General features: G+C 41.2%; 1 protein-coding gene across 2 annotated transcripts; it reads left to right on the top strand.

The window, feature by feature from the left end:
• Positions 1-302: 302 nt before the first annotated feature.
• Positions 303-10,653, top strand: LOC118393509 (ubiquitin-associated domain-containing protein 1-like). 2 transcript variants are annotated; one of them, XM_035786240.2, is made up of 10 exons: positions 303-706; positions 1,260-1,380; positions 1,498-1,571; positions 1,795-1,899; positions 2,318-2,420; positions 6,164-6,272; positions 8,274-8,532; positions 9,809-9,895; positions 10,104-10,242; positions 10,441-10,653. In XM_035786240.2, the coding sequence occupies exons 1-10, from the start codon at positions 569-571 to the stop codon at positions 10,554-10,556; spliced, it is 1,251 nt and encodes a 416-aa protein (XP_035642133.1). In that variant the 5' UTR covers positions 303-568; the 3' UTR covers positions 10,557-10,653. The 2 variants fall into 2 exon arrangements, with proteins under 2 accessions (XP_035642133.1, XP_035642132.1); XM_035786239.2 differs by having other exon boundaries at positions 1,792-1,899.
• Positions 10,654-14,623: the final 3,970 nt, after the last annotated feature.

The raw sequence follows: 14,623 nt of genomic DNA, 5'->3' as shown, positions 1-14,623 counted from the left end.
CCACACCTCTACCTTTAACCAACAGATACATATCTGTTTTCCCATTCATGTGAAATTCATAGATTAGGGCCTAATTTACTTATTTCAATTGACTGATTTCCTTATATGAACTGTAAATCAAATCTTTGAAATTGCTGCATGTTGCATTTATTTTTATGTTCAGTGTAGTAGGCCCAGGCACTGCAGGCTTTGTCTCCCTCTTCTGGTGGTACATTTTAGGATTAACAGCTCAGCTAAATGAGCGCGAAACTACACAATTTAAAACAACTACAATTCCCATTTTGCACAGGGACAAACGTTGCCAAGGTTCAAAGGTTAATCATAACCAACACAATAGTATACTTGGCAAGTTGCTCGGGTCTTGGAGAAAGATAAACAACTATTCTTTGCGAAATTAACAGCACTCGACTGCTATAGCATTGAAGTCCGATCAAACTGTTTGAAAATCATAAGTGTAGGTGTTTACACTATTGTCGCTGTTTTTCGAAGCCGCTAGCTAATGTTAGCAAACTAACGTAGCCATCACTGAACTGGCTCGCTAGCTATATAGTTACACACAACTACAGCTATGTTTGTGCAAGAAGAGAAGATATTCGCTGGAAAAATATTAAAAATCCACATTTGTACTATGGAGGGTACAGAGTGGTTGGAAGAAGTAACAGAGGATACCACTATTGAACAACTCAAAGAGAAGTGCTTGAAACATGTATGCTTGTTTATTTTCTTACTTGCTCATTGATTGGTGTTTGCCCGGGTGAAATCGTAACGTAGAATCCCTGCAAACTAGGCGCACCCCATGAATGAGCTCCTTGGCTAAATGCGATAGCTTGCCTAGCCCAAATGCTCGTGTCTGTTGGTGTAGCTATGTATGTTAAGTTACTTCCTGCCTTCTGAGTTTTCCTTATTTGTTCCACAGACTATACTGTACTGTTGCTATTTAGGGCTACCCATTTTTACACTTGATATGTCTGTAAGTGCCAGTATGATGCCCCGCATGCAGCTAGCCTACCCCATATGGCTGCCAGTCTCTTTCTGCACTGCATCCTCCTAAAACAAATTTAGACAGTAAGGAATTACTGGTACCTTTAGAAATATGTTTGGCTGTTGATATAGGGCTAGCTAGCCTATCCATTACCAATTATTTTCGTGGTTAAATAAAAACAACAGTAATATAATTACCAGGATAAAAGTACTGCTATTTGTTCCTGTCGATGGGATTATTATTTTTTTTTGGGGGGGGGTGGTTGTTTTTTTTGCAGTATGTACATGGAAGCCTCGAAGACCCCAAAACAATCACACACCATAAACTTGTCCATGCTGCCACGGAGAGGATCCTCACAGAAACTAAAACGGTTGCAGATGAAAATCTAAAAGATAAAGGTACTTCTATGGATTTAAAGGTTTGCAGTTGTCTCAATGTTAATATTTTCCAATCAAACAGCCGATATGTTCGATGCTACTACATGCCATTAAGTGAATGTTTTCCTTTGGTTTTAGATTTTCTTCTACTGATAAAGAAGAGACCACTGCCACCCCCTCTGAAAATAGCTGACATAACTGCAGAGGAAAAGGTGGGCCAAACAACAGATTTAAATACTCTCCCTAATTGTATTGGTTTGTGGCTTATCTAACTCGCCACTTAAACTCAATAGGCACCGATCATCAGACAAAAATGTTTAATGAATTGCTAAGACTGCTAGAACCAGGGACAACACAACAAGAAATGTATTACGTCCAACTTGTTGTACTGTTTGCAACTATCTTAATGTGTGTTTCCTCCTTGTCTGTCAGAAGAAGCAGGATAACAAGGCTCCAGATAAAGATGCCATCCTGAAGGCCACCGCCGGCCTGTCCACCCGCCACACAGACCGCACTGTCACCCAGCATAACATCAGAGATGTAAGTACAGCACAATACAGTAAATAACCTGTCAGAATGCATAGTTCAAAGCACTTCAGGAGCTTTCCACTGACTATTGTACTGAAATGTATCTATAGTCCTAAAATGTCACCTGCAAACTTATCAGAGACATATTAAAATGAGTGAATTTGGTCATATTAAGCCTATTTTAAATCCCCGATACTAAGATTTTATTTGTTTATTTAACCAGGAAGTTCCAATGAGGTCAGAAGACCTCATTCCCAAAGAACCTTATTCTTAAAGAGAGGTTATTCATTCTGGTTTATACACATAAACACATATACACATAAACCAGAATGAATAACCTCTCTTTTAAGAATGAGGTTCTTTGGGAATGAGGTCTGACCTCATTGGAACTTCCTGGTTAAATAAACAAATAAAATACATTTTCCATCAGTTTCAGACGGAGCTCAGGAAAATCCTTGTCTCTCTCATTGAAGTGGCCCAGAAGCTTCTCGCCTTGAACCCCGATGCTGTGGAGCTCTTCAAAAAGGCCAATGGTACAGTGTGCAGACATTATTTCATTATCAAAGATTGTTTTTGGTAACTGCCTTGCAGGGCTAAGAGACTGGTTTTGCATTAGTTTATTTTTTATTTTTTAACTAGACAAGTCGGTTAAGAACAAATTCTTATTTACTATGATGGCCTGGGAACAGTGGCTTAATTCCTTTGTTCAGGGGCAGAACGACAGATTTTTACCTTGTCAGTTCAGGGATTCGATCGAGCAACCTTTCGGTTACGGCCCAACGCTCTAACCACTAGGCTACCTGCCGCCCCAACGTCTACCTGATGTTTTTTTAATGAACAACAAGTTGAAGCTGTAACAGTCATATTGTCAATGAGCTTATGTATAAGTGACAGAATAGTGCATTATGTAAGCGATAATCAACTACGTTCTCTGGAAAATAATGTGCGACGTGGAACTCGCCTTACACCGAGTTAAATTATTTTCCAGAGTACGCATTAGAGCTCCAAAGTTGATTATCCCTATTATATACCATGGCTATAATTTAACACATTTGATGCTAGAAATGTGTTCAACATCCACTGAAGTAGCTAGCAAGTTTACTAGATATCTATAGTAGTTGCCTTGGTAACCAAACAAATAGACTTGCTAGCTCAGCTAACCAAATCCATAGAAATCAGTATGATTTGATTCTGATTTCTATGGCCAAAGCATTAGTCTTAGCTTGCTATTATGAAAATCTAATTCAACAATGCCAATAATGTTTTCAAATCAACTTTTGCTTTCAAAAGCAGCTCAAACAGAACATGTAAGTATGAATTTCATAGCCACTGAATTATACTGTGCATTATAAGGAATTATAAACTGGGTGGTTCGAGCCCTGAATGCTGATTGGCTGAAAATCGTGGTATATCAGACCGTATACCACGGGTATGACAACATTTTATTTTTACTGCTCTAATTACGTTGGTAACCAGTTTATAATAGCAATAAGGCACCTCTGGGCTTTGTGGGTTGGCATCGTGCCGAAGAACAGCCCTTATCAGTGGTATGTTGGCCATAAACCAAACCCCCTCGTGCCTTATCGCTTAATTATACAGCGGGTGGGTCTAATTCTGAATGCTGATTGGTTAAAACTGCGTTGCAGTCGGTGTCTATTCCACAAGTTACCACTGGCTATATCTATGCCGTTAAAATGCCTATTTACTCTGTTCCATCTGACTGCGCAATCCCGTGTCTCATCAGCCCAGCCAGGCAATTTATAAACTTGATCTCTACTATAAAAAGAATCTAGACATTATCTCACCTTTCTTTTAGACTAACATTTAGTTTTCAACAGCGGAGATTTGTATAAATCTTGCTTTCTGACATTTGCAACATTTCAGTATTCAAATTTGAGACAGACAGGCAGCTTTTCTCAGCCAGTCGAAATCATGAATCAGCATACATTTTTATGGATACAAAGAAATGTCAATTAACAGGTAAAGCTAAATGAAGTGCAGCTAGTTAGCTGTCTTTCTAGCTCAGTTTGAAGTGATTGTGTTAGCTGTGTTGTTGGCTAGCTCCTCTGAGAGACAATGTCCAGATGAGAGTACATTTTCTATGCCAGGTGAAATCGCACATCATTAGCTCATTGTTATGGATGTGTCCCAAAAAAGATCACTAGAAAGCTTAAACAAACGCAAGTGCAGCTGTTATTCTGGCTGCACTGTTTGACATGACTGTAAGTTAGCCGTAGTTGAATAGCTAGCAAGCATGGGATAAGAACATTGCCAGCCAGTATGGCAATGGAACATTTGGAACGAACGACTGGGTTGCGCCAATACAGTTGAAGTCGGAAGTTTACATACACTTAGGTTGGAGTCATTAACTTGTTTTTCAACCGCTCCACAAATGTCTTGTTAACAAACTATAGTTTTGGCAAGTCGGTTAGGACATCTACTTTGTGCAAGACGCAAGTAATTTGTCCAACAATTGTTTAGACAGATTATTTGACTTATAATTCACTGTATCATAATTCCATTAGGTCAGAAGTTTACATACACTAAGTTGACTGTGCCTTTAAACAGCTTGGAAAATTACAAATAATGTCATGGCTTTAGAAGCTTCTGATAGGCTAATTGACCTCATTTGAGTCAATTGGTGTACCTGTGGATATATTTCAAGGCTTACCTTCAAACTCAGTGCCTCTTTGCTTGACATCATGGGAAATCAAAAGAAATCAGCCAATACCTCAGGATTTCTTTTTTGATAGACCTCCACAAGTCTGGTTCAGCCTTGGGAGCAATTTCCAAACACCTGAAGGTACCATGTTCATCTGTACAAACAATAGTATGCAAGGGACCACGCAGCCATCATACCACTCAGGAAGGAGACTAATTCTGTATCCTAGAGATGAACCTACTTTCGTGCGAAAAGTACAAATAAATTCCAGAACAACAGCAAAGGACCTTGTGAAGATGCTGGAGGAAACAGGTACAAAAGTATCAATATCCACAGTAAAACTATTCCTATATTGAGATAACCTGAAAGTCCGCTCAGCATGGAAGACGCCACTGCTCCAAAACCGCCATAAAAAAGCCAGACTACGTTTTGCAACTGGACATGGGGACAAATATCGTACTTTTTGGAGAAATGTCCTCTGGTCTGATGAAACAATAATATAACTACTTGGCCATAATGACTATTGTTATGTTTGGAGGAAAAAGGGGGAGGCTTGCAAGCCGAAGAACACCATCCCATCCATGAAGCACGGGTGGCAGCATCATGTTGTGGGGGTGCTTTGCTGCAGGAGGGACTGGCGCACTTCACAAAATAGATGGCATCATGAGGGGAAATTATGTGGATATATTGAAGCAACATCTCAAGACTTGGTCGCAAATGTATCTTCCAAATGGACAATGACCGTTGTGGAAAAATGGCTTAAGGACAACAAAGTCAAGGTATTGGAGTGGCCATCACAAAGCCCTAATCTCAACCCTGTAGAAAAATAATGGGCAGTACTGAAAAAGCGTGTGTGAGCAAGGAGGCCTAGAAACCTGACTCAGTTACACCAGCTCTGTCAGGAGGAATGGGTCAAAATTCACCCAACTTATTGTGGAAGGCTACCCAAAATGTTTGACACAAGTTAAACAATTTAAAGGCAATCCTACCAAATACTAATTGAGTGTATGTAAACTTCTGACCCACTGGGAATGTGATGAAAGAAATAAAAGCTGAAATAAAATCTTTCTACTATTATTCTGACATTTCACATTCTTAAAATAAAGTGGTGATCCTAACTGACCTAAGACGTGGCATTTTTACTAGGATTAAATGTCAGGAATTGTGAAAATCTGAGTTTAAATGTATTTGGGTAAGGTGTATGTAAACCTCCGACTTCAACTGTAGATAGAGAACAAAAAGGCTAAATGACTGTGTCATATCTCTGGCAACCGAACCGATAGAACGAATGACCGACCAGCCAGCTTGGGTAGCAACCCTAGATTTGTGTCAGTACTTTATCTTGTGGAATGATTACATAGTAGGAATAAATTCATCAAAATAAAAATAAATATATATATATATATTTCGGTAACCCTTTGTATAAAGTGATAATGCCAGAGAAGCCGGTGTTTGGAGGAGATATTGGCCCTCAAACACCGGCTTCTCGGGCATTATCACTTAAATAATGCACGCTCTAGAATTCCTTTCAAGGCAGTCAGTAGCAATGCCATGGCATGAAGTATTATTATAGTTATACTATTATTCACTAATATTGTGTGTGTGGTTTGTCAGCCATGCTGGATGAGGAGGAGGAGGACCGGGTGGATGAGACGACCCTTCAGCAGCTGACTGAGATGGGTTTCCCTGAGAGCAGAGCCATCAAAGCTCTCAGGCTCAACCAGTGAGTCACAATCAATAATACTTATCACCACCTGAAGTCAAATGAGATAATCACTGACACAAGGAGTGCAGGGTTTTTTCTGAATCAAAAGTGGGCGTGGCGGGGGTGTGGCAATGGGCATGCTCAGCTCATGGTTAGTGCTATCTTGGCCCAATACTCCTGAATTCATTGTTTTTGTCTAGCTTTTATTTGAGTGATTTTTATTTCTCAAATAGTTATTTAAAAATATATAGGTCCATTATTTTTTACATACATGATACTAACTGTTTAGTTTTTTCTATATACAACAACACAGAATGTTTCTCCATCCCAAAAATGAACCCTCCCCTCTGAAAACATTGTTTGGACCTAAACAAATGATTTGGCCGTTCGCCCAAGACTTTTCTTGGCAAAGCAAAAAAAACTGTAGTGTTTAAGATGAGGGAAGATTGTTATTTTATGAGCATGGCCTTATTTCTATTACAGCATATTGGATGACACTCATTCATGTTCAATGTCACTGCGATAGGTTTAGGCTGCCACATGATACTCAAATTTTCCCTATACCCATCATGAGGTTGCTACAACCTAGCCTATGAATAAAAGTTTACAACGTAGGTGCACACAGGGCGAGACACCAAATTTAGGGTGACAGTGACACTTTTTTTGTTTTGATACATGGACAGACAGTGCCATTTAAATACTGCCTTGCACACTCTTGCCTGCATCTAGCTGATATAGGGTGTAATCATTATTCCAACAGTTGCAAACGAAAGTTTCTAATTGACAAATTCAGCTACGTTTATAGTCGTTTTGTTCCGTTTGCATCCTGTTAAGAAACATTTTCCAACAGAATCGTCAGAATAAATTCACCCCCAATCGCACATAAACACAGTTCGCTTTCATAGCTGCCACGTTGTATACCTTCTCGCATCTATGCGCTCTCCTCCTCTCACCTCTTCCCTTTCGCTTGTGGACATCAATGTGCAACACATCAGCTGAGAAAAAACCTTTTTAAGTAAAACCGCTACACTCAGCCTACATCATTGTCACCATATTAGCTAAAGTAACGTCATAGTCACCATAGCTAATTGAACTAACGTGTTAGTAAACCCGCTACAATCATGCAGTAATGTTAGTGTACTGTATAGTCACTAAGCTGTTACACCGGCGGCCCTGGTGGCAATACATTTGTAAAAACCGAAAGCTTACCCTGAGTTCCAGTGTTGTTGGAAAGTCAAAGCCAGCTAGCTAACATAGCATCCCTCTGTTTGAGCAGGGTGTTCAGTAGGCTAAACTAGCTAGCTGCATTTGCTAGCAAAGTGAGAGAGAGAAATTACTCTCTCGCTTCTCCATTTTGGAAGAAATTAATTTAACTGTTCAATTATTGTCTTTCTCTCTCTGAGTCAACTACTCACCACATTTTATACACTAGTGCTAGCTACCTGTAGTTTATGCTTTCAGTACTAGATTCATTCTCTGATCCTTTGATTGGGTGAACAAAATGTCAGTTCATGCTGCAAGAGCTCTGAGGTTGGAGGAAGTCCTCTGAAAGTTGTCATAATTACTGTGTAAATCTATGGAAGGGGGTGAGAACCACAAGCCTCCTAGGTTTTGTGTTGAAGTCAATGTACCCAGAGGAGGATGGAAGCTAGCTGTCTTACGGCTACACCATGGCGCTACCTTAGAGTGCTGTTGAGGCTACTGTAGAACTTCTTTGCAAAATAGTGTTTTAATCGATTATTTGGTGACGTGATTATATTTAGTATAGTTTTATCCAAAAATAATAAATGTCTGACATACATGTTTTGTTTTTTTAGAGTTCACTGAGGATGGACCACTGCCCTGGAGTGTAGTCTGAGTCAATGATACTGGTCAGTGGTCATATCAGTGAAGTCTATAAAGAATAAATTAGACACTTAGCCTGTGATTCTATCCATCACAACAAGTGAGTCCAGTCTGATCCGATGAGTCTGAAACAACAAATTCATCCATGCCCCTCCCTCACTGCCTCTCCTGCAGCATGTCAGTGACCCAGGCCATGGAGTGGCTGATTGAGCACGTAGACGACCCCACGGTGGACACCACCCTGCCCGGCCGGGGCACCCCAGGAGCAGTAGGAGCCACAGCACCACCCCTGATCCCCTCTATCTCTGCCTCATTTCCAAACCTCCTCCGCACCGTCTCCCAGACTAACACAGATTCCGCCGCCAGGCAGGACGAACTCACTGAGATCTTCAAGAGGATCCGAAGGAAAAGAGAGTTCAGGCCTGAGTCACGGGTGAGTGTTCTCTCTGTCCCGATGCCCTGGGATATACCAAGCTAAAACTGTTACATGTTAGACTGGTCCCATATCTGTTTGTACTGGATAGTCAACTGAAGGATTTGACAAGACGACAAACAAATCTGTGACCAGGCAAGATACCTTCCTAATTAATATTGAGTTGCACACCAATTTACCCTCAGAACAGCCTCAATTCATCAGCCTCAACTCTACAAGATATCGAAAGCGATTCACAGGGATGCTGGCCCATGGTGCGCCTGACACGTACTACCGTACCCCGTTCAAAGGAAGGCACTTCAATCTTTTGTCTTGCTCATTCACCCTCTGACATGTACACATACACAATCCATGTTTCAATTGTTTCAAGGTTTAAAAATCCTTTCACCTGTCTCCTCCCCATTGCTATTGCAACCTCTTTGCAATACGGAATTGTTAAAAAATTACAATTATGGAACCTTTATTTAACTAGGCAAGTCAGTTAAGAACAAATTCTTATTTACAATGACGGCCTACCCCGGCCAAACCCGGACGACGCTTGGCCAATTGTGCGCCGCCCTATGAGACTCCCACTCACGGCCGGATGTGATGCAGCCTGGAATTGAGACCAAAAGCTCAAGAGAAGTTAATATTTTATTACCAAGGATGCCGTCAGCTGAATGCATACATTTTTAGAAAGTTCAAGACACATCTTATAGTCTTCTCTCCTTTTAGTCACCACCCCAGCTATACATTTTATGACCCCTAATGAGTATCCCATATCTGGACTGTGGAATGTCCACGGTCCTCTCTTTGTTTAGCTTGATGTCAGAATCACACCTCGTCCATCTTCATTGTCCTGCGCCTGACTTGCTCACTGATCCTAGGCAATTTCCTCTTATCTGATTAGGTCAACTTTTCCAAATTAGCATACACATAGTTTCATGGCCTGAACTCCATTAATACTCACTTGTTAATGATTATTCACTAAACAAGAATCAAACAAACTATAGTTTAAAATGAAACATGTTACATTTGAACAGAATCCGTCAACTGATTGAAGGGGATTTAACAAGTGACATAAATAAGGGATCATAGCTTTCACCTGGAACGAGCAATTACTAATGTTTTGTACACTGTGTATATAGCTGTTAGCTAGCTTACCTAAAATGTTGTAAACTTTGTCTCTGCTACTCCCTTACTGAATGTTGGCTTCAAACTGTGATAAACTATTGGTTATTTTATAGAATGACTGTGTAATGATAAACTAACTCCGTATCGTTCTTTGTCTCTGCAGGCTGTCATTGCGTTGATGGAGATGGGCTTTGATGAGAAGGAAGTGGTCGATGCCCTGAGAGTCAATAACAACCAACAGGATGCTGCAGTAGGTTTTACTGTCCACACTGAGGAATAAAGGATCAAAGAAAATGAAGCACACACGTATTGAGTAACAAAATAAGTCATTGCTTCCTGTCTTCTATGAATGGACTGCTTTTTACAGCTCTTACCCATGTTGTCATTTGGAATGAGAACTGTTTCTACATTGACCGTCCTAGTTTAAGAGAAGTTAACTCACCGATCTAAACCCACAGTGCGAGTGGCTGCTGGGGGACAGGAAGCCATCTCCGGAGGACTTGGATAAAGGCATCGACATCAACAGTTCTCTGTTCCAGGCCATCCTGGAGAACCCTGTGGTCCAGCTGGGCCTCACCAATCCCAAAACACTGCTGGGTAGGTTTGGAGTAAAACAAATTGTTCAGTTAAAAATAACAAAGCTCAGAGGATAAGGGGAGGGGGTGGACCTGTTCATCAAGCATCACGCTACAGAAACATGCTTCAGTCCTATGGGCCGTTCTGGCTCAGGCGAGGCTACTTATTGAATTGTTGTATAGTCTCTAAAACCCTCTAAAACCTTCTGTTTGTGTGTAGCGTTTGAGGACATGTTGGAGAACCCTCTGAACAGCACCCAATGGATGAATGACCCTGAGACTGGGCCTGTCATGCTGCAGATCTCCAGAATCTTCCAGACACTCAACCGCACGTAGAGTGTGTGAGTGTGTGAGTGTGTGAGGGAGGTGAGAGTGAGTGTGTGTGGGAGGTGAGAGTGAGTGTGTGTGGGAGGTGAGAGTGAGTGTGTGGGAGGTGAGAGTGTGTGTGGGAGGTGAGAGTGTGTGGGGGAGGTGAGCTTGTGGGGGAGGTGAGCTTGTGGGGGGGGGTGGGAGCTTGTGGGGGTGAGCGAGCTTGTGTGTGGGGTGAGTGTGTGGGAGGTGAGCTTGCTTGGGTGTGGGGGAGGTGTGTGGGGTGAGCTTGTGTGTGGGGGAGCTTGCTTGGTGTGGGGTGAGCTTGCTTGGGTGTGGGGGTGAGGTGGGGTGAGCTTGTGGGTGTGGGGTGAGCTTGCTTGGGTGTGGGGTGAGCTTGTGGGTGTGGGATGGATGAGCTTGTGGGTGTGGGATGGATGAGCTTGCTTGGGTGTGGGGTGAGCTTGCTTGGGGTGGGGTGAGCTTGCTTGGGGGGGGGTGAGCTTGCTTGGGTGTGGGGTGAGCTTGCTTGGGTGTGGGGTGAGCTTGCTTGGGTGTGGGATGAGCTTGCTTGTGTGTGGGGTGAGCTTGCTTGGGTGTGGGGTGAGCTTGCTTGGGTGTGGGGTGAGCTTGCTTGGGTGTGGGGTGAGCTTGCTTGTGTGTGGGATGAGCTTGCTTGTGTGAGTGTGCACACGGCTGTGACAAGTATTGTTTTTTGCCTTAAAGTCAAAGCCGGAGAAGGGGGGAGTGTAAAAGACATATTTATTTATACCACAGAAAACCTTGTACAAAACTATGTTAACATGATTATTACAATTATTGTTTTTTTTTACATTTTAAAAATGACCGTTTTATACTTATGACGCACATGATTTATTTGATCAATTTATCCATGTACAGAAAAAAAGACCATCAGGCATCAAACCAATGTTTACTCCTCAAAAACATTCCCTTTTGCCATTTTCAAATATTGGTTAGTTTAATTTGTCTCCATAAATTGTTTTCATTTCCTCAAAGGTGAATGTTTCTAGCGTGAGTTGAATGACTCCAGGCAGCCTGTATAATTTGGTTGAAGACAAGTCAGACTGCAAGTGAACATGCATCAAACTGTTGCGTGATGATGAAATGAGTGTTCAGTACTAACCAGAGGTTTTTTCAGAACATGAAAATGTTCCAAAGGTTGTAGATGGACATGTAATGTATAGAGTGGATCCGATATGATTATTCCCTGTGACAAATAAGGTCTGTTCTAAATTACGTGTTTCTAAATTACGTGTTTCTATCTTAAAGTTGTGTAATGTTCCATTCTTCCTGAATGATTAAACCCCAGGTTATGGCTATATTCCAGTTAACCTCTCCTTCCTTCTAAATTGTGCACTTGTTCACTTCCCTTCTGTGGTTGAAAAGGAAATGACTGGTGTAAGAAATGTGGTTGAAACTCCCTCTAGTCCATGTCTCCACAAATCTGATGCTTTTAGATTTGTAGGAAGTATTGGGATGCACTTGCTGTGATGGCAATGGTTGTGCTTATCACATTAAATCCAGGACTGTGGAGGTACAGGTGGATTTGGGTGGTCAGACACACTGACTTTATATTTTACTTTTGCTCACAATCTCTCTGTGTGTTCAACCTTGGGAGCCTAGTGGTCTGCCTGCTGTGAGTCACAGTGTGACACTACTCAAAGAAGTGGGAAAGTAAAGGAGGACATTGTCCTCCCAAATATATATTTAATGGCAACTTTCTTTTTAGTGTCTGAGGTCAAGTTTGTCTTGGTAATGGTCTTGATTTAAATATATATATATATCTACAGTACCAGGTCAAAAGTTTGGACACCTACTCATTCAAGGGTTTTTCTTTATTTTTATTTTTAAAAATATTTTCTACATTACATGCTGAGCTGCTTTTCCTTCACTCTGCAGTCCAACTCATCCCAAACCATTTTGATTGGGTGATTGTGGAGGCCACGTCATCTGATGCAGCACTCCATCAATATCCTTGGTCAAATAGCCCTTACACAGCCTGGAGGTGTTGGGTCATTGTCCTGTTGAAAAACAAATGATAGTCTCACTAAGCGCAAAGCAGATGGAATGGTGTATCGCTGCAGAATGGTGTGGTAGCCATGCTGGTTAAGTGTGCCTTGTATTCTAAATAAATCACCAACGGTGTCACCAGCAAAGCACCATCACACCTCCTCCTCCATGCTTCACGATGGGAACCACACATGCAGAGAACATCCGTTCACCTACCCTGCGTCTCGCAAAGACACAGCGGTTGGAACCAAAAATTTGAACTCATCAGACCAAAGGACAGATTTCCACGGTCTAATGTCCATTGCTCGTGTTTCTTGGCCCAAGCAAGTCTCTTCTTCTTATTGGTGTCCTTTAATAGTAGTTACTTTGCAGCAATTCGACCATGAAGGCCTAATTCACGCAGTCTCCTCTGAACAGTTGATGTTGATATGTCTGTTACTTGAACTCTGAATCATTTATTTGGGGTGCAATCTGAGGTGCAAGTAACTCTAATGAACTTATGTTCTGCAGCAGAAGTAACTCTGGATCTTCCTTTCCTGTGTTGGGAGAGCCAGTTACATCGTAGCGCTTGGTTTTTGCGACTGCACTTGAAGAAACTTTCAAAGTTCTTGAAATGTTCCGTATTGACTGACCTTCATGTCTTAAAGTAATGGACTGTTTGTTTGCTTGTTTGAGCTGTTCTTGCCATGTTATGGACTTGGTCTTTCACCAAACAGGGCTATCTTCTGTATTCCACCCTTAACTTGTCATAACACAACTGATCAAACACATTAAGAAGGAAACACCTGTTAATCAAACACATTAAGAAGGCACAACTGTTAATTGAAATGCATTCCAGGTGACTACCTCATGAAGCTGGTTGAGAGAATGCCAAGAGTGTGCAAAGCTGTCATCAAGGCAAAGGGTGGCTACATTTTTGGCAACTACATGATTCCATATGTGTTATTTCATAGTTTTGATGTCTTCACTATTATTCTACAATGTAGAAAATAGTACAAATAAAAACCCTTGAATGAGTAGGTGTTCAAACCTTTGACTGGTACTGTATGTATTAATTAGTTGTCATTGTGCTCTGAATGTTATCGTGTTCTAATTCTGCGCCTGGTCTCAATGCTCTTAAAACAACTCACTACACCAGGAACAAATGTACTCATATTTTCTGACAATGGGCGGTTTGATTAGTCGGAGTGGCTGTCTGTTTGTGCCATTAGACCAACTCCTTTTCACTGATTGCAGGGGTTTTTTAGGATCAAAAAGTGTATTAGGTGGTGGACGTGACAATGGGCGCAACCGGCCTGTTTATCTTTTTTACACAGTTTGGATGCTTACGCGGGCCGCCCAAGGATTTCAATAGCAGAAAATGACACTGAGCGTTGGAGTTGGCAAGAGCACAAACAGATCAGGGACCAGGCTACATATATATATATATATGATAGGTTTCAGGGGAAATTTATGATCCACGGATGTCACATTAGTGGAAGTGTGTTGATTGAGTGATGGTATATCATTCCTTCCTGCAACGAAACAAGATATCTTAGTATAAACATACAAGCCAATGCATTGAAGAATTTGACATGCAGTGGTATACTGAGCTAAGTGAAACGGCTAGTTGGGTCAGTCTTCTTTTGAGAGTAAATTAGATGTGAGCTGTTTAACCAAAACACGCACTTATTATTGACTGTGCAATGACTTGCCTTGTCATAAGATAGACCTGTAATAATAGTGCATTTTTGTGCAATTAGCGAGACCTGTAAAAATATATTTGATTAGTGTGTCAGAAATCTGTGAATTGAAATTAGTTAGTAAGGCTATATCTTTATTCTATATATTTGTACAATTTATAGTAAGTGTGTACTCCGACTCGCTAGTACTGCTTTTGATGAATCAATATGACCGATTATTTTGGGCTCCGTCCCAAATGGCACCCCATTCCATAAAATATATGCAGTACCAGTCGAAATTCTGGACACACCCGACTCACTCAAGTATTTTTCTTTATTTCTGATGTTCTACATTGTAGAAATAATAGTGAAGACATCAAAACTATGAAATAACACACATGG

Source organism: Oncorhynchus keta, chromosome 14, assembly GCF_023373465.1.
Source record: "Oncorhynchus keta strain PuntledgeMale-10-30-2019 chromosome 14, Oket_V2, whole genome shotgun sequence".
Taxonomy (NCBI): Eukaryota; Metazoa; Chordata; class Actinopteri; order Salmoniformes; family Salmonidae; genus Oncorhynchus; species Oncorhynchus keta.
This window is presented reverse-complemented; position numbering and strand designations above follow the sequence as displayed.